Source organism: Arachis ipaensis, chromosome B6, assembly GCF_059453495.1.
Source record: "Arachis ipaensis isolate K30076 ecotype BB chromosome B6, ASM5945349v1, whole genome shotgun sequence".
Lineage (NCBI taxonomy): Eukaryota > Viridiplantae > Streptophyta > Magnoliopsida > Fabales > Fabaceae > Arachis > Arachis ipaensis.
In genome coordinates this window covers 12,042,922-12,063,612 of record NC_142441.1, presented here as the reverse complement: position 1 = coordinate 12,063,612, position 20,691 = coordinate 12,042,922, and the positions used below count along the sequence as shown (strand labels likewise).

The 20,691-nt window shown below is 33.8% G+C and overlaps 1 protein-coding gene and 1 pseudogene across 4 annotated transcripts; both read left to right on the top strand.

The window, feature by feature from the left end:
- The first annotated feature begins 169 nt into the window (after positions 1–169).
- On the top strand, positions 170–2,948 carry LOC107645991 (pentatricopeptide repeat-containing protein At5g04780, mitochondrial pseudogene; annotated as a pseudogene). Its single transcript, XR_015886114.1, has one exon. The product of XR_015886114.1 is annotated as a pentatricopeptide repeat-containing protein At5g04780, mitochondrial pseudogene (transcript).
- Positions 2,949–11,192: 8,244 nt separating this feature from the next.
- LOC107645992 (transcription factor PIF3) lies at positions 11,193–15,427 on the top strand. 3 transcript variants are annotated; one of them, XM_088490101.1, is made up of 9 exons: positions 11,226–11,343; positions 11,396–12,130; positions 12,232–13,516; positions 13,620–13,715; positions 13,838–13,903; positions 14,262–14,327; positions 14,424–14,927; positions 15,050–15,129; positions 15,216–15,427. In XM_088490101.1, the coding sequence occupies exons 2-8, from the start codon at positions 12,036–12,038 to the stop codon at positions 15,122–15,124; spliced, it is 2,187 nt and encodes a 728-aa protein (XP_088346227.1). In that variant the 5' UTR covers positions 11,226–11,343; positions 11,396–12,035; the 3' UTR covers positions 15,125–15,129; positions 15,216–15,427. The 3 variants fall into 3 exon arrangements, with proteins under 3 accessions (XP_088346225.1, XP_088346224.1, XP_088346227.1); XM_088490099.1 differs by having other exon boundaries at positions 11,193–12,130; XM_088490098.1 differs by having other exon boundaries at positions 11,193–12,130; positions 15,050–15,337.
- The last annotated feature ends 5,264 nt before the right edge of the window (positions 15,428–20,691 follow it).

Here is a 20,691-nt window from a genome sequence, read left to right as displayed (position 1 = left end):
GCATTAAAGGAAGGAAGAAAGGAAGGAAGGAAGTAACTGGAGTCGAGAATGGAGGAATTGGTTTAACCTGACCCCATCACGTCATTCACGTGTGGGTGGCTGGGCTGGCTGCCACTGCCTCCTTCCATGTGCATGCATATATTGACATATGGAATTTATTCTCTCGTATTATTACTCGGCATGGTGCGATGTGCACAAGTATAAATTAAAGTCTTCCTAAGAAAGCAATGATCTGGGAGAAAGCGAATGAACTTAACTAATTAGCTTCCCACCTCCTCCACATGCACCCAGCCAGCCACCCCCGGCCGACACGTTCACTTCACATGATGCCATGCTGTTTAAACTTTAAACCACCTTAATCCCCCTTTCATTCTTTGCTTCTGCTTTACGATCATTAATTAATTAATTAATTAATTAACAAAGGGGTAGCCACTTCTCTACTTGGGCCTTGGCGAGGCCCAAATCATAAGGCCTGGCCCAACAACAAAACAAAGCAAATTAGTTGGTTAGTGGTTCTTCTAAGTTACTAGCCTTATGAAATGAAACTTGGGTTTCTACTAAGACAGTATGTTATTAGCAGAAGAAGCAAATTTGCAGTGCAATTCCATGAATATCATCACTCACCGGATCAGCTCAATTCCGTCATCAACAATGCTTCCCAATTCAAGAACCTCAAACACGCCACGCAAATCCACACCCAAATCATCACAGCCAACTACGCCTCCCACCCTATACTCTTCAACAACCTCCTCCTCCTGTACGCCAAATGCGGTTCCATCCATCACTCCCTCCTCTTCTTTACCTCAACCCCACGCGCCTCCATCAACGTCGTCACTTTCACCACCCTCATCACCTACCTCTCGCGCTTCAACAACCCATTCCTTGCCATCTCCTACTTCAACCGCATGAGATGCACCGGCATTTATCCCAACAATTACACATTCTCTGCCGTCTTGCCCGCTTGCGCCCACACAAACCTTGTTACCCACGGTCAACAACTGCATGCTTTGGTTTATAAACATGGATTTGACACTGATACCTTTGTGGCTAGTGCCTTGCTTGACATGTACGCTAAGTGTGGCTCTATGTCTTTGGCACAGAAGGTGTTCGATGAAATGCCCCATAGAAACCTTGTCTCTTGGAACTCTTTGATTGTTGGGTTTTTGAAAAATAACTTGTATAATCGTGCTATTGGGATTTTTAGGGAGGTTGTCCGCCAGGCCTCGCTTCCTCCTGATCAGGTTAGCTTTTCGGGTGTGTTCGCTGCTTGTGCTGCTGTGGTTGACATGGATTTCGGCAAGCAGCTGCATGGGAATGGTTTGAAGCGTGGTTTACTTGTGTTGGTTTATGTGAAGAACTCGTTGATGGACATGTACAATAAATGCAGGTTGTTTGATGATGCGGCCAAGTTGTTCCATGCTGATGGAGAGAGAGATGTTGTTACCTGGAACGTAATGATCATGGGATGTGTACACAGTGAACACTTTGAGGAAGCTTGCAGCTATTTCAGGGCCATGAAGAGGGAAGGCATCTTGCCAGATGAAGCTTCGTATTCCTCTGTTCTTCATGCTTGTGCCAGCATTGCTGCTTTAACTCAAGGAACCTTGATCCACAACCAGATATTAAAGCTTGGGCATGTAAAAAATGCATGTGTATCGAGCTCACTGGTAATGATGTATGGCAAATGTGGGAACTTGTTTGATGCTTATCGGGTATTTGAAGAAACTGAGCATCGCAATGTGGTTTGTTGGACAGCTATGATAGCGGTTTGCCACCAACATGGCTGCGCAAATGAAGCAATTGGGTTATTTGAGGACATGCTCAAAGAGGGAATTGTGCCGGAGCACATCACTTTTGTTTCTGTGCTGTCAGCTTGCAGCCATACTGGACAGGTTGAAGATGGATTTAGGTACTTCAATTCCATGACTAACGTCCATAATATAGAACCTGGGCTTGAACATTATGCTTGCATGGTTGATCTGCTTGGTCGTGTTGGGAGGTTGGATGAAGCATGGAAGTTCATTGAATCAATGCCAATCAAGCCTGACTCATCAACTTGGGGGGCTTTGCTTGGAGCATGCGGAAAGTACGGCAATCTTGAAATGGGCAGGGAGGTTGCGGACAAGCTATTCGAGTTGGAACCAGATAATCCAGGAAACTATGTGCTTCTTTCTAATATCTATTTACGACATGGGATGTTGGAAAAAGCTAATGAGGTCAGGCAATTGATGGGGATCAAGGGGGTAAGGAAAGAGATTGGATGTAGCTGGATTGATGTTAAGAACAAGACCTTTACATTCACTGTGAATGATAGGTCACATTCAAGGACCGATGAGATCTATGAAATGTTACAGAAGCTAAAGGAATTGGTAAAGAAGAGAGGATATGCTGCTGAGACACAGTTTGCAACCAACAGTGCAGAAGGGTCTGAAGAGCAGAGTTTGTGGTATCACAGTGAGAAATTAGCTCTTGCATTTGGTCTTCTGGTCCTCCCAGCTGGATCTCCTGTAAGGATAAAGAAGAATTTGAGGACTTGTGGTGATTGTCATACTGTTATGAAGTTTGCTTCGGAGATTTTTCAGAGAGAGATTATCGTAAGAGATATCAATAGGTTTCATCGATTCACTAATGGCTTGTGCTCGTGTAGAGATTATTGGTGACTGAAAGTTGAAACATATGTTAACCATATGAACAGAACTGCTTAATTCAGGGGGATTCCAGTGTGCTCCCTTTTCACTTAGTTTCAAGAATAATACTGAAGTTATAATGATTTCTTTGATGTTTTAAGTTCTTCGCATGTCGTTGACAAGTGACACCGGGAACCAACAGTCATCCTTTTCTGACAGAGATGCATGGCCAATCTTTTTCATGTCTTAATTCAAATGTTTATAATTGTAAGGAAAGCTTCCTTTTAACGTAACGAAATCAACCGAGATGAATTATTTTTAGTTTTTTACGTGATATGTTTTACAACGCTCTCTCCCATTGACCCACCATACACATATTCTAATTTAACTAAATTCGATTGTGGCTATGTTGTTACAGGATTCAGGATTTATAGTTGAAGGGTTATTGTTTCAAGTGCATCTGGAAAGAAATGACAATCAAATATGGAAGTGTCGAAAACATCAGAAACCATTTACACGTACAATGATACAAAATACATGCATAACCATTGACAATTAGTAGAATGCAATTTTCGCAACCAAACGCTGGAGTTTCCTGTCCACTCCCAAAGAAGGAAGAACGACGTGCTTGATTTAAGAGTCTGGTTCTTGGAGAATATGAAATTTTCTTAACCAAAGATGTACTGGTTAGTGCTAGGCACGCCTTGTAAAGATCTTTCATTGGATCAAATTAGGAGTCTTGCAACCTATGGAGAGCCTTACATTTGCTAAGTAACAAATTAAAAACAGCTGGCGCTGCTTGGTAAAGGTACTCATGCAGCATGCTACTTCTTGTATGTTTCTTTCAACTAACCAAATTAACCATGCTTATTATCTTAACCTGCCTTTATGTCAGGTGATCAAGTTGCATTGCTGGACTGCATACATCTAGCATATAAAAAAAATCGTTACTTATTGTTATGTTTCCACCTAAGGAGAATAAAAAATTATATTTGTATACTAAAATGAGTGATTGTATATTTATATATATATATATATATATATTATTTAATTTATTTTTAATATATATTTTATGTAAATAACTGATTTTAATATACACATTAAATTAGAAATTTGTTATTCTTGGTTGGTTTATTTATTTCTTACGTTTGGTGTCACTGCTGATTAACGACCCACCAATACTTTTGACTGTCCTAGTTAGGGATGTTCAAATTTAAACCGATCCAAATTAAATCGCCCATCTAATCCAATCTAAATTGAAAACCGATTAAAACCACACTAATTCGAATTTGATTGAATTCTATTTTTTGCAAACCATTGGATCGGATCGAATTTTGGATTTACTTTTCATAACCGATTCGATCCAATCCAAACAGCACAATATGCTATAATATTATTTTATTATTATATTTACAATTATACTTATAACATGTTCAATTTTTTATACGTTTTCATATTATTCATGTATTATTATTATTTAATAAATATTTTATGTTCGAAATGTTATTTATTTATTTATTTTTAACTAACCTATAATTTTATTTCTATTGTTATGTTATCGTTGGCTTTTTAAGATATTGTTGAAATTTGTTATGTCATTATTGATTATTTAAAATTTGATGTTGAGACTTGTTATATGTATTTAATTCTTTTAATTTATAAAACCGCATATCCAATCCAATCCAAACCGCTTGAAATTGGATCGGATCGGATCGGATTTTTTTAAAAAAACATCATATTCAAACCGCACCGCAAGCAAAGTTAGTGTTGGAATCGATAAATTTTTTACTCAAAACCAATCCAAACCGCACCGCGAAGACCCCTAGTATTAGCGTGACAGCTCAAAAAATATTTTCAGATTTTTCTTCCTATGTTTTTCCTCATGGATCGTTGATAGTATGGCATTGTACTAGGTGTCCTGACCAGCTTCTGTCATTTGTTTTGAATTGAGTTATTTAATATTTATTTGCCTTTGATTGCAATCATCAAAGCGTTATGGGCAGGAAAATATATATAACAACGTGCATACGGGCACTTCGTCATTTTTAAAATGACAGTTTTTTAGCATTTTATTACATAATTGCTACCATGCTGATGTTTCTCTCTTCAGTCTTCAGTAATGCATGTCATTCCTTTTTTTTATATATACTTATGTACAATAATACATATATAATTTTTTATTCGAAAATGTTTGGTAACCAAAGAAAATCAGCCAAAAATAGCCATAACTTACCGTATTTAGCATTCATTAATTGCTGTGATAATTAATTAATGTTAAATAAAGTAAGTTCTAGCTGTTTTTTTTTGTTTACCTAGCATTATCCGTGTATATATATGTGTAAGGAGACAACCGGAATATTTGTTTAGTTGTTTCATAGCACCATAGATTAGAGTGCTGATAAGTGATAACACCTGCTCAGTTCTGTGTTGTTGGCTGCGCATGCAAGGATTTAAGATTTAGTATTTTAAAAATCCGTGGTTGTTACATGGGAATGGCTGTCATGTGCAGAACTGCAAAGAAGCAGACATAAATTGTCTGCAGAAATTGTAAAGCAGTAACTTCGTATTTAAGTCCAATTTATTAGGGTCAAAGACTAGTGTCTAGTAGACTACAATACATTATCAGCTTCTCCTCCTCTTTAATCATTTACCCAACCAATCCATTTATTAACATTATCCTCTATCATGATTCATAAGATTATGACCATTTTTCTTTTCATTTCTTTTACCTCTAATTTGTATCTCTCTTATTGTTGCTTGGATATTCGAGAGAGTTTGGAAAAACAATTTCTTATGTATTTTACTGAGAGGGGTGGCTGGCGGGTTATATTCATATAGTGAGTTAGAATAGATGGGTAATTTCTAGAGGTTGTGTCTTTGCATGGTCTTTTAATATTCCATCAAAGACAGAATATGTGTTCAAATAGTGAGTCAAAATGAGAAAATAGAAGAAATAAAAAGTGAAAGAACAGAATAGAATAAATTTTTTTTGCTTCTCATTATAATCTTACTTTTACATGCCCAAAAGAATATTCCTTTAATTTTTTTAGAAATACTGATTGAAGGGATAAAGAATAAAACTGTCTACCCTCTCTTTGGCGTGCTAAAGTATTTAGTACTTTTACCCTTTACTTGTGGGAGTAATAGAGTTTAGGTATAACTCAAGTATATTCTTAAAAGAAAATGTTATGTAAGTAACTAATAAGTTTTTAATCAGCTGCAATAATTACAATAAAAACTTTAGAAAAAAAAATGGTAAAAAAAAATAAAGATTTTCTTTAATAGATAATTAAATACTTATTTAAGAGAATGTATTATTTTATTTTTATTAATTTTTTAACAAATTATATCTTATTTTATTCTTTTCACACAAAAACCTCTTCATCATAGAATTATCTAAAATTCTAACATTTTATACTTTTCAAGTGTCCCATTTGCGTAGAGTGTTGTTCTTTTTAGCTGTGTAAGCAATGACATGAAGAATCAAAACAATTATTAGCTGTTGGTTGGATTCAAATTTTGTAAGGAAGAATGTGAAATCTTCAAAATGTGTAGAACTACTTGCGCAGATAAAGCAAGCATTGGCGAGCTAATTGTTCTATGTGCATGCTTATTAATGCAAAGATGAGAAAAAGCCAAGAAGGAATATTGAATTTGATGGCACTAAATGAGAGCTAATAATAACAAAGACTTAAATAGATGAGCATGCAGCACACCTTGAATTGACCTCACAAACATGATGTAGGAATATTATATTTAATTATTTACATGATGATGATGATATTAGCAGAATGTTGTTGTAGTGTATCTATGTTGATGGAAAAACATGTTCTGACATTGTGGGTGTGGAAGTACAAGTGATTTGATGAAAATGAGGAGCCAGAAAAAGAAGAGAAGAGAGTGGCAGAGGGCAGTGGCGCATATATCCATCCATCCGAGTTGGAAAGGAGAGAAATAGAGTCACGTGAATTTCAACCATGCACGTGAAATCCACGCCGAATGATCAGAGTTTCTTTCTTCAACTCAACACCGTCTCCGTCCCTATCTAATCTTTTGGGAACCTTTGCATTTGCATATGCTTCAAGGGTGCCAAGTGCCCTACAAAATGTGGGCCCACATGGGCTTGGGGCTCAGAATGCCTCCAAGTGGACGCTGCCCATCTCTCATGGGCTCCACCCACTCCTCTTGTAGTCTTCATCTACCCCATTTTTATTTGCCGCAAAAACTAGCATCTTTTCCCTTTTTTTTTTTATCTTTTTCTTTTTTGCCCTTTTTCTATTAAGGACGAATTTTAAAAAAAATTATAAATGTATGTAAATGATGGAATTATGCTCTTCTGAAAACTTTTTGAATCACTCTTATTCAGACGTTCATCGACGCCGTCTTAACTTATTGTTTTATGTCAATAAATATCACTTACATAAGTTAACCAACCTTGTAATGATATGATAAAAGAAGTTATTATTATTTTAGTTTCTAATATTTAGACTAAATTTTAGTGAGAAGTGCTACGTAGAAGTCATTTGGATTATAAGTCATATAAGTTGGGAGAAACTTAACAAAAAGTACGCTGATCCATATACGATTTTTATGGCATGCTTTGTGTTCCTCCTTCTTCTCCTACTCTTCTTCTTCTTCCTCCATGAAAACGAGTTTCTTACCAAATTTGATCTCTTTTGTGCATTCTCTCTTTGCTTTTTCATTCGTTATTTTATTTACGTTTATCACTGGTATTCTTGTTTCGTTTTTTTTTTCGATTTTCATTATTTCTGAAATCAAGTTTTGAAATCGTTTTGAAGATAATGAAACTTCAGAAATACACCCAAACGATTACAGAAATACACCTAACTGATTATAGAAATACACCCAAACGGTTATAGGAATTCACTCAAACGATTATAGAAATACACGCAAAGGATTACAGAAATACACCAAAGGATTACAAAAATACACCCAAAGAATTTAAAAAATACACCCAAAATTTGTTGAAGTACATCTTATGCATAATTCAAAACTCTTCCTTTTTCTCCTCCTCATCTTCTGCTGCTTCTTCTTTTTCTTTATTTTCTTATTTTATATTCTCATAATTCTTTTTTGGAGGAAAAATCAAACAAAGAAGAAAAAAATACATAATATTGCAAAATCAAAAGAAGAACGAGGAGAAATACGACGATGAAGATGAAACACTTCAAAAATGAAGAAGAAGAAGGAGAAGAAAAAGAGGAGGCATGGAGAAAGAAAAAGAAAAAGAAATAAATGACTTGTATGACTTGTATGGGAAAACGCTTGTATGTGGAGAATTTCTCAATTTTAATTTGATGTTTTTAAACGTTTTAGTTTAGTTCTAATAAATTTTAAATAAATTTAATATTGTTCTATAATTAAATTTGACACGAATAATTAGCGAATTTGGATCCTCTAAATTTTGAATTCTCATTATAGAGAATAAAGTGTGATTTCTCACCATTTATTTTATAGGTGGGATTAAGAGTAAATATGAAAGAGAAACTATTTAAGGGTAAAAGATCATACTTTACCCTCTAAAATGAAGTTCAAAATTTAGAGAATCTAAATCCATAATTAGCATATTTAAAATTCAATATAATAATCGATTTCCGGTATGTAAATAAAATTAACCAACTAATGATTATTAATATAAAAAATTTTTATTAATTATTCGAATCAAATTTAATAGTAAGGTAATATTGAGTTAGTTTAAAATTTTTTTAAACTAAAATAACGCGTTTAAAAAATTAAGGATCAGATTAAGATTTAACCGAAAGGATGATGATCAAAATAATAATTTATCCAAAGATACTATAAGTCAAACTTAGCTATTCGAGAATTTAGAAAAGAAAAAAAACTAAAACTGAAAACTCATCTCTAATTATTTTTATGTGAAGTTAATATTTAAAAATAGTTAGATAATTTAATATATTTTATTAAATTATTATTTAATAATTTGTAATTATTAATTTTATATAAAAATAAATATAAATAAATTTTTACTTTTTCTTAGATTAAGCTTAATTAAATTTTTTGGATGTAATTTTTTTTAAATCCTGTGTTATATTTATGCACCGAATCGTTTTCTTAAAAATAAAACATATCATAAATATTAGTTGCTCTCCTTTTAAAGGACAAGCAAACATACAAATACTTAAGTTGATATATATCTCATTGACTTATACTTAATTTATTCCCTAATTCAGATCTATATATTAATTATCCCTTCTTGGCAGGCTTCTTTAATTTGTTTAGGTGGTCCTACTTTATCTCATATTTTAAAGTTGAAAGTGTCCGCATAGCTGAAATGGAGTTAAGATGATATATTAGCATGTTTTTTAATACACTGTATTTGAATTTAAATTTTGACAAGACTAAGTGGTAGATAAAAACACTTTAAAAATATTGGGTATGTAAGTGTATAGTATGGATAAATATGTAATATAATGTCCAGAATTAAAATTTGCCTATTAGACAATTATTATTTATTAGTATTATAATATGGTACGCAATTATCAAAACTTTCTCTAACCTTGTAGTATTTGATATTTAATCATGTCCTTAATTTTAAATGATTGTGTTGGGACCTTTTTTTTAACAACAAATCAAAAGCTCATCACAAAAGGGGAAAAAAAAGAGAGGGAATCAGGAAAAAGGACACGAGAGCCTCCATGATTATTGCAAAGCTTGAATTGCTTACAATATATTAATTAACAAGGATTGAGATGCATAAATGTCAATGATTTTATTAATTTGTTAAGCCCCGGTTTTTGAAATTTAAAGCAAATCTTTGTTATTATTATTTAATAAAGGTTATCCGTGCAAAGATGGGCCAACCGTCCATACAGGTTATAATTATGCACACATGATTTTGCTGTGTTACGTTGAATTATAGATAGAGAGATAGATGCACTCACACAAAACAATGAACCCACCACAATTATTAACGCCAAACCTTTACCAAACTAATTACAAAGATAATATATACAAAAGAGTGAACCATGAAATGTAAGCATCATCAACGAAACATGCACTCTCCGATCCTTCTTTCTTTCTTTCTTTCTTTCTTTCAAGTACATTGAGTAGGGACGTAGACGCTTCTCATCCAATTCTGGTCATAGCACTATGCCAAATCTACTCGCCATTTAGGGCAATAACCTAACAAAACAACCACAGAAATTATGAAGAAAGATTCTTGCATGTTCGTTCATGGGGAAAAAGAAAATTTAGTTTTTTTTTTTTTTCTGGACAAACATATTTATTATTATAAAAATGACATCAAAATCAGTCACTAAAATTAGTCACTAATATATTGTATACAAATACATGTGAGGTTTAATTTATTTTCAATATGTATTTGTATTTCAGTATTGTTTGGTAGGTCGGGTACCGAACGGATCGGATAAGTATCCTAGTCAACGAAGGAGAAGTCGTCTGGTCGTACGTCTCCGGATTGGGAGTAGGCGAGGTCCCGAGCTCTTCAAATGTGAAAGGGGGTGTCACCTGCAAAGACACTCCGACGCTCTAGTCAGTCAAGTGTGCAAGCGAAAAAGGGGGAGATTGGCATGTGACGTACCGTGAGGGAAGGGTAGGTCCTTCCCCATATATACCGTGTCAGAGGTAGGCCCTGCAGGGACAGGCCCACCTTCTTCGAGGCTTCCCTTGCACTGTGGCGAAGCTGTCATGGATGCGTGTCCGGGTCGGAATCTGAGCGTCTCACCCCCGACCGTTCGGGTCGGGTATTGCTCCCGTAAACTGCTTGGGTCAGGCCATAACAAGTATATATTTTATACTAGTAGCTAATTTTGGTGACTGATTTTAATGTACACGTAACATAACTCTTATTATTATATTATTCGATCCTCACCCATCTATTATATGATATTAATATTTTTTGTTACCTAAAAAGACACAAATTTTAGTTTTTTAATTATACCGTATTAATAAAGAGTTATATAATAAAAAATAAAGATTTACAGTCAAATCATCTAACTATTCTCAAATAAAAATAACTATACGTAAAATTTTAGCACACTAAAAATGTGAAAAATAAAAGATATGCCCCTGTTAACTTTGGAATTTGGCTTCTCTAACCAAGCATCTAAAACTAGAGAATATTTTTTATTTGGTGAATTATATGGTAAAAATGTAAGTTTACAGATCTTTCTTTTTATAGGATGAAAGAGAGATTGAAAAAGATAGAACCCACACTTTGAATAAAAATAAAATAATAAAAAATAATTATAAAAAGAATTTATTTTCTCTCTCTATACCACTTCAATCTGTATAATAGAATACCCCTTTTCATTTTATCAACTATTTAGATTTAATAGAATTTAAAATTTTAAACACATGTACAAGCTTTTTGGGGTGTAGTTTCTTCAGCAAGAATGAGAAGAGGCTAATCCAAAATTTTGAAGTGAGGAAAGGGCCCGCAGAAAACAGCAAGGAACTTAACTATTAACCAAGCGAGGTTAGTGAGGGGTTAACACTTAACCATGGTTAGAAAGCAACCTGAATCAATTCCATTTCTAATTCTCTCTCCTCTTCTCTTCTCTCCTCTCTGACTCTGAGAGTGTCCCCATTACACTTGCATTTGGTCGTGTTGACGAGTGATGATCACTATTCACTCCTCAATTTTCTTCTCCAACTATTTCGCTTCCTTCTTCCTTTGTTTCTCTCCCAATATTTTGGTTTCCTCTTCTTCTGAGCTCTCACACACTCAAGAACTCCCACTTTGCACCTTCAATCACTCAAATTAGAACTCTTCCTTTGGACTAGAAATTTTTGTTCTTTACACCAAATTTTGTTACTTTTTTGATACCCAGTTGAGGATTTTTACTCGCAGCTTGCTGGGTGCTCTCTGCTCTGAAGCTTCACTTGTTATTGGAGTTTTCAGAACCGGACGCTGATTAGTGTTTAATATACTAGTATAATATATAATAATAATGATAATAAGATCGAATCTTTTTAAATTGGTGACATGGTCCTTACTTTATTTGACAAGTTTTGTGGATGATATAGCCATTAAAAGAATTTGTTTGACTGATCCTCTTCTCTATTATTAATTTTGTATTATATATATAGCTTTTGTTTCCTGATAAGGACTGTGCCCATTAAAAAGAAAGATTATACTTGGGGCAAAAAATTATCACTGTTGTTTCTATTTATCTTTTCATATTTTTATAGTCATAATTAGCGTAGGTTGTTTCTCACAGTGTAGTAGTGGGGCTTGCGTCAAGCTTTCATGTATTATTGTTTGGGTTGTCGAAGGTGGTTCCCAGTTATCATAGTATAGTATTATGTCGGAAGCCACAATCACAATATTATTATTAGTGCCTCAGTTCCTTGGTTCTTAAAACTTAAAAGTCCCTTTTTTTTTACATCACAATCCTTCAATTCATGATGCCTCTGCATGAGTTGTACCGCAAGGCCAAGGAGAAGCTTGATTGTTCTAAAGAGATCAATAGCACAAGTGCACCTGATCATTCAACCGCGTAAGTTCAATTAAGTTATGTTCATGTCTGAATTGCACTTGATTAGATGTTTGTTGTTCACCCTTTTGGTTTGTATTTGTGTTTTATTGAATTGAATGCAGACCAGAGAGTGATTTCTATGAACTTGTTTGGGAAAATGGTCAGATTTCAATGCAGGGTCAGTCAAGTAGTAGAGGTAGAAAGATTCCAACTTGTAAGAGTTTAACATCTCATTGTCCCAAGGGTCTTCAACATAGGGATGTAGTGGGATATGGTAATGGTACAAATAATGTTAATATGATGAGGATGGGGAAGTTTGGGGATTCAGAAAGTGGACTCAATGAGATTAGAATGCCGGCTCCATCTGCTGAAGACGAAGACGTGATACATTGGTTGAATTATGGAATGGATGAATCTTTGCCACATGACTATGGTTCTGATTTCATACATGAACTCTCTGGGGTCACCATGCATGAAATCCCTCCCTTAAATAACCTCTCTTTGTTGGACAAAAGAAGCAATTCCAATCAGGTACTTAGGGACTCTCACAAGAACTATGCGCGCCATGCTTTTGGTTCAGAACAAGGGATCCTTAACAAGGACTTTTCGGTTATGGCTAGAGGAGAGATTGAGATCCCTGGACCCAAACCTAGCACAAGTCAATTTTGCCAACCATCATCATATCAATGTCAAGGATCATTTGCATCTGTTAGGTCCAAAGCATCAGAAATAACCGAGAATAATGGTAGTAACCCTGCTCATCAAGTACCTTGTGGGGAACTGACTCAGATTTTCCCATCTGCTTCAAGTGGTTTTTCTGGGTTAAAGTTGGATAAGCAAGATCAGGTTATGTGCAGCAGTAGTTCCACTATAATGAACTTCTCCCATTTTGCTAGACCTGCTGCTATTGTGAAAGCTAATCTTCAGAACATTGGGTTGTCTTCATCAAGATCAGATGGTATTGAAAACAAAAAGAAAGATGCTTCTGCGACCGCAAGCAATCCTCCTGAATCAACAAAAGCTGGTTTTAGTGGCGAACGTCAGAAACAATCCGCTGTGCATGAGCTGAAGGTTGTAGAGCCTTCTAAGGCTGATTTGAAGCAATTGGAGCCCTCTAAGGCTGATTTGAAGCAATTGGAGCCAAAATCTCTTGAAGTGAATGCCACTGTTTTGAGGCAATCTGATCCTGCTCGAAAAGAAGACGTGTCAAAGATTTATCAAAGTTCCAATCTACTTCTTTGTGAAAGTACCAATAAAGGAGAGGAAGCTGTTGTAAAAAATATGGAGCCTGCAGTAGCCTCTTCATCCGTTTGCTCTGGCAATGGCGCAGAGAGAATTTCGGGCAACCCAAACCAAAGTTTGAAGCGAAAAAGACAAGAAACTGAGGACTCTGAGTGCCACAGTGAAGTTAATGTTCTAGAATTGCACTTCCATACATGTTTACTTATTATCTTACCTATGTTGACAGTTATTCTCTATTAACCAAAAATTAAATTTCTTTTACTTATAGGATGTTGAGGAAGAATCAGTGGATGTTAAAAAGGCAGGTCCAACACGAGGTGTTAAGAGAAGTCGTTCAGCCGAAGTACATAATCTATCTGAAAGGGTGAGTGAAGACCATATGCCAATTGTGTACTGTTGCAAATAAACAACAAATTTTCCATCTGTAGCATATGTTTTGTTGCTTGTGATCTGTGTGATTATCATTGTGATCTTCTACTTATACAGAGGCGAAGAGACAGGATCAATGAGAAGATGCGTGCATTGCAAGATCTCATACCAAACTGCAATAAGGTTTGCTCTTTCATTTTCACTTTTGTTATGCGGACCAGAGAATTTTCATAAGCATAATAGAATATTTATTATCACTAAGAATTTTAACTTGAAGCAAAAATATTATAGAATGACAGCAATAGATGTCAATATTTAAGCTTCACTTTTGTTTGGAAGGTTCAGTTCTCAAATTGAATATCGAGCATGCCCTCTTGCTAAAATTCATAAAAAAAAGAGGCTAAAGTTCAATACCTTGAACATAAACTAATTGTAGTGATCAATGGCTTTTGCTTATCACCGATGCTATCATGTGGTTACCGATATGTAAAATCTCTTCTAGTTTCCTCATAAATGGTTTAGCTGACTTTGTTTGTATCAGGTGGACAAAGCTTCAATGCTGGATGAGGCAATCGAGTATCTCAAAACACTTCAACTCCAAGTTCAAGTACTCTTTCTCAGTTCTCTCCCCTGCAACTCCAGCTTTTCAGATTATACATGATTTAGTGATAGCATAAGATTGATTCAGATATTTTTTATGCAGATTATGTCAATGGGAGCTGGTTTGTATATGCCTACAATGATGTTACCTGCAGGAATGCAGCACATGCATCCACCGATGGCTTCCTTTTCTCCGATGGGCGTTGGCATGCAGATGGGGTTGGGAATGGGTTATGGAATGGGTATGCCTGACATGAATGGTGGACCTTCTAGATTCCCAATGGTTCAGGTGCCCCAAATGCACAGAACTCATCCTCCGGCTGCACCTATGCCTGGACCCTCTGCATTACATGGGATGGGAAGATCAAATCCTCCAGTGTTTGGCCTGCCTAGCCAGGGACTTCCAATTCCAACTATGCCGCGTGCTCCAATGTTTTCTTATCAGGGAGAGCCTGTTGCAAACTCACCAGCCTTACGACCAAATGCTTGTGGAACAGCAGGACTTACGGAAACTGAGAATCCAGCTTCAGCATCTAACCAAAAGGATCCAGTGCCAATTATGCAGAACACCAATGGTTGTAACTCGACGAGTCAGACTACGAAACAGGTGTCTTTACTGAAAGATTTCTTGTGGTCTCATACACATATTTCTTGGAAAGTGATTTTCCTGAATATTGTTTGTTGTCTGTCATACAATTATTGACGTTTGTAATTGTTTTTGCTTGGTAGTGTGAAGCAGCAGCAGCCGGCAGAGCTGTGGATGCCACGAAAAAAGATAACCTTGTGACTGATAAATTCGACTAGTAAGCGTGAGTGATGACTATAAATATGTCCCTTCATGTTGAATTTTTACTTATAATTTTTACTATAAGCATCTCTGCAAGTTCTAATGCAGAGAGCACAGAACAGAGGATTGAGGTTGAGCCATCACAATAACACCTTTGGGAAGCACAGATATTTCAGTCTCTTTGAACAGACCATATTACATGTTACATGTACATCCTCTTGTGGCCTAAACATATTCAACTATCTTTCTAATGTTCCACTCAGATATCTTATTATCATTCTTTGGCTTTAATGAAATAATATCTACATGTTTTTTGGTAAGAGACCATGGCATAAATATGTTAACCCCACTTCCCAGTTCCCACTAGTTATAGAAACAGGAGAAAAGTGGCAGCATCATAATCTCTCTCTCTCTCTCTCTCATTAAGACATGGACTATGTCATGTCAAGACCCAAATAATATATGGGCTTGGAAATCCTTAATTAACAAAGCCAAGCCCATCCTTGAAATCTATTGTTGATTGGAAAATTTACCATATATTATGTCCACTTGTTTGCATCCGTATTCAAGGATCACTTTTTTTGTCCGATCTTAAGAAATTACTTGTCTCAAAAGTTTAAGTTATTTAGTAGAGGTAGAGATACGTGAATGGTGGTACTTATATATGAACTATGAAGTAAGATGGATATATGAAGAGTATGGAAACCGTAGCATAGATATTCTTGACTTGGAATCACAATGAAAACAATCAATTAGATGATGAGATTATGTGTAGAAAGGTCATTGTCATGGATGATCAAGGGACATAAAGTAGTAGCTGGCTAAAAATATGTATTGAGTTTGTATTATAAAGTAACTATATGAGTGGCACTACTAGTTGTTCTTTTCTTGAGTTTGATTAGACCCTTGTAATGAAATTGTGTTGTGGATTTTTGCCAAGGCTCAAATAAAAGTTTGAGATCAGATTGATTGAGAAGACATAATCACTGTAACAAAATGGCCAATTAGAATCTCAAATAGTCCATGTGGAGGCATAAGCTCTCTCCCAAAATTAAAAGTAATCATGTAATTGTAGTGATAAAGTTGACTATCATTTTCCCACTACAAAGCTAAAGGTGAAATTGTAATTATTCAAATATGGGGTACAAAGGAACATTTCAACCAGACAAACCTTTTTATAATTGATGGGATTATACGCCAAGATATTAATAAAACTATTATTTTGCCTTGTTATTCAAGCTGATTCTTCCTCTCTCAATCAACACTTTCCGGATGGATTAACTTAATTGGACTCCATAGATTAACTTAATTGAACCCTTAATCTTCCATATCAGGTAACTAAAGCAACTTCATGAAAAAGACATTCATGTTTATGTCATCATCTTTTGTTTCCTTGACAAGACAAGCGACAATTAAGTTTGTTTCAAATAAAATAAAAACATATGAAATGTGCATGTGCTTGTGTTTCCAATCAGTCTTAATGGACCAACTTAGCAAGGTCTTCATAAATTCTGTTCCATTCCCTCATGATACTAAGAATTTGTTAATAATCACTTAACTACAATCATAGGTTTCATTTATTCACAAAGTTGTGTAAGAATTTTTTGCACTGATTAATTTGTAACATGAGCTAGGGACAGTTTGGTATTTATAGGCCCTTAAGAATTCACTAGGCTATGAAAAATGGTAGTTTTTGTTTATAGATTTGACAGAGAAAAGGACCAAGATTTTCCAAATTAACTTGAAAATGGTTAGTGGTTACAACTATTTCTACAGTTCCACATGTTGTTTATTTTAATCAATATTTCCAAAGGGCTAACTATTGCATACAATGAAATAATGAATTATAACAATTTGCTTTTCATTTTCTTCTTGTCCATTAGTTGTCCCTTGCTGAATTAGATTAGGAAAAATTAAAGCTATGGTTTGGAGAGGATAATGCAGAAGGGCATCTAAATTTTTTCAAGGGCAAATGGATTATGTCTCCCTCTATTTCAAAAATGCTCATTATGATGATCATCCAAACATCACTTATCTTCATGAATTTCACTTCACATACATATTTATTTCCCATCAACATTATGCTTATAAGTCTTTAAGCTTTTCAAATCACACCTTTATTTTGCTTTACTTGGATGCCATCCTTTACAATTGTTAGAATGATGACAATTGTGTCTACTTCAATTCTTACCAATTGTTAGTTATTTATATGCATCAAGTTGGCAACCATTGCAATTTTTATATGAAGATAATTTAGTTTTACAAATGATACTTCATTATAAATACTACCAATTGAAGTGTTCTTATTTATGGTTGTTACCAATAACAAACATTGAAGTAGTCTACACTAGCTTTTGTAATAGATTTGTTTGCTGTGTCTTAATTAAAACACTAGAATAATTTTTTAAAGGTATTATTATTAGCAGGTGTTCTAATATGTCAATTCAAGGGTATCAATAATAATGAAAATAGTGATTTTCTGCTAACTAGGACCATGGACCCTGTTAGTTGATGTGAGAGAGGGGGGCTCCTTAGCAAGGACAAGATTATTGCTATTTCTATTCATTTTCAACTATAGTAATCAATGATTTCCAGAACAACTTCGAAGAAAAATCCCACCATTTTTCATTTTGCATTATGCATTGGACCTTCATAATAATAATAAGCTTAATTTTATTATGTGTGGCCTACCCAGATTAATGTCATGTATATATATATTCCAATTAGAACAATAATAATGCCACTTTTTCTTATATATATATGATATGATATGATATGATATGCATAGTCCTTCATTGCAGAATAAACTTATGGGGGACCATAAGGTTTATTATTATTTTCAATTTGCTAATATTTGCGTACAAATTCAACCTTCTTAAAAGAATAGTGCCAGCTCAGCAGCTTATTTTGAGACAAAATACACAGCAAAAATGATCAAGTGATTTTGGATTAGATTTGTCTCAACTATTGTCTGCCTCTAATTAACTTGGCATGCTTATTGGTTCCTATCTTCTGTGACTATATAAGATAACATATATATACAGAAATTAATTAGAAAGGAAAATTAAGCATGAGATACCATGAACCAATCCTTCCATACATGCGTGTTTAATAGACAAATTTATATTCTAACAAGATTTAAGGCGCCACCCTAGCTTCTCTCCTGGCACCGCATTTTTGTTTGTTATTTGCTAAACATTTTAACAAGTTTTTATGTTATTTCAAATAAAATAATTTGTTCCAATCATTTGTAGTCAGAGAATGGCTGCCACAAACAAAGACATCAATTTTCAATTTTAATTTTTCAGGATACAAAATTAAAAACGGCCATTTGATGATCATGATGAAGAAGAAAACAATGGTTCAATTATATAGCTGACCAGCTTTAATTTAATTTAATTTAATTTAATTATTTTGCTGTGAATATCCAAAGGACAACGAGGCCGACATATATTATAGACGTGTAAATGCAGCAAAAGCAATGTAGCCTAATAATAATAATAATAATAATAATTAATTTTAAGAATGCTTTGGAGTTTGACTTCTCTCTCAACAGCTCATATGGGAAAAAAAAAAGAATTAAATTAATTAATTAATTAAATATATAAGATAAACTTAGAAGCGCATTATGAGGTATGGAGATTACAGGCATCTTATATTGTTATCGTTGAGGAGTATAATTTATAATTAAATTTTGCATGATGGGTTGAATTAGAACATGGCTTAGGCCATTGGAATCACAATGTCAGAACAAAGAGACAGGCTATCACAAGAAAGACACCAATATTAATTAATATCGTTTATATTAATTAATTATATTCGGAGGTGAAGATACTTTTAATTTCTTTTTTTCTCAGTTTAGAACGTGTCCATGATAATGAAATATGCACTTGATGACAAATTACGAGTTTGGCTGCTTCTATGTCATGAATAACCTGCAGAGAATATTGTACAATTTGTGCCATCTCGGAAGGACAAACCAAATGTTTAATTTATTTTATTTTATTATATATGTTACGTTGTACAATGCACTATATATACTATTATTATTTTATTTCAGTTTCCAATTCCAAGAACCTTATAGTTATAGCTAAGATTTTTTTTTTCTATTTTGAAATGATTGAAACTTATGGTTTGGAATTGACCATTTTACTAGCGATCAATGATCATGTCCTGTTGTTAGCTAGCAATAACAAAGTAACTATTTTGTGACATAACTAACTAACTCTTTTATTTAGTGTATTTTATTATTTTATTATTTTTTTGAGTTTCTTAAGCACCTAAACTCTCAAGTCTAAAGAGTAAAAATTAATTAATTAACCCTTTATTTTTTTATTATTGTTACATTACTTACATTGATGACACGAATATATTATAGTTTAAAGGGGATTGCCGAATTAAAGTTGACTTTTTAGGATGAAAAGTCATAAAGGTCATGAAGGAATGACATACATAGAGAGGGTTAGTTGCTTTAGTGATTTGCTTGTTGTCCCTAGAGAAAGTTAAAGGAATAATAATATAGGTCCTCCTCCCTTAGCCAAAAATTCGTTAATGAAGCATGTTCTTATCTTAATTCCCATAAAATTTTTATCTTTGTCTCGTAATCATTTGCCTATGCAATGCCTAGCTACCACCTATATTAATTATGTCTAATCATTTTTGGTCTCCCATCCTGTCCTAGTATTTTCAAAGTGCCAAACCCTTTTTATTTAATTTTCTCATATAGTTGGATCTTGTTCATGTTCTTTGTTATGCTTATAACTATTAATTGTGTAGCCTAAGCTAATTTAACGTATGCCTAGTTATAAGAGTAGATTTAATTTGCGGCCAATTGTATACGTAAAATAGTTTAAATATATTGTTGAACAATCATATGGCTGCAAGCTTCTGAATGATGCGAATGCATGGATCACATAGATGCTGGGTAATTTAGTAAAATATTAAAGTCGAGGGTGAGTTCACTACTCTTGTGTAATCTTTGTCACACATTTATATTACTATCTATAAAATTTATATATATTGAAAATAATAAATTTTTTTAGTAATTCTTTCTAATAATTAAAAAATAAATTTAATTTTGATGCAGTGTAAACTAATTTGATACGTGTATTTAATTATTATATTATGATACATTAGTAAAAATAATTATTTTTTATTTTGATTAGATAAATAATCATCTAAAAAAAATAGACATACCATTAAATGACTGTGTAAAATATTTTATACTGTCAGTGCATTAAAATTAAATTTCTACAAAGATATAAAAAATTGATTTTTATGTATTCACATAAAATACTAAATAGGTTTTTTTTATTTAATAGTTTCTTTGTTAAGTACTAGATGAAGTATTATTAGAAAATGTATCATTAATTACTCAATTGATCTTTTTAATTTTTGTTAACATGAGTTAAACTTTTTATGATTTAATTTTGTGAATGTAATCCTTTAAAGGTCAAGTTTGTTAATTAATCACCTCATCATCAACCACTCTTAATCCCATTATTTAGGTACATGGTTAAGCCTGAATAATATAATAATTATGTAAAAATATATTTTTGAGAGAATTTAACATTATAAAGTGATG

What these genes read in the sequence shown, in the direction of transcription:
- LOC107645992 (XM_088490099.1), top strand. Translation starts at nt 12,036, where the DNA reads ATGATGCCTCTGCATGAGTTGTACCGCAAGGCCAAGGAGAAGCTTGAT. An exon ending in TCATACCAAACTGCAATAAG is followed by an intron (nt 13,904 to 14,261) that starts GTTTGCTCTTTC and finishes TGTTTGTATCAG; the next exon opens with GTGGACAAAGCTTCAATGCT. An exon ending in CGAGTCAGACTACGAAACAG is followed by an intron (nt 14,928 to 15,049) that starts GTGTCTTTACTG and finishes TTTGCTTGGTAG; the next exon opens with TGTGAAGCAGCAGCAGCCGG.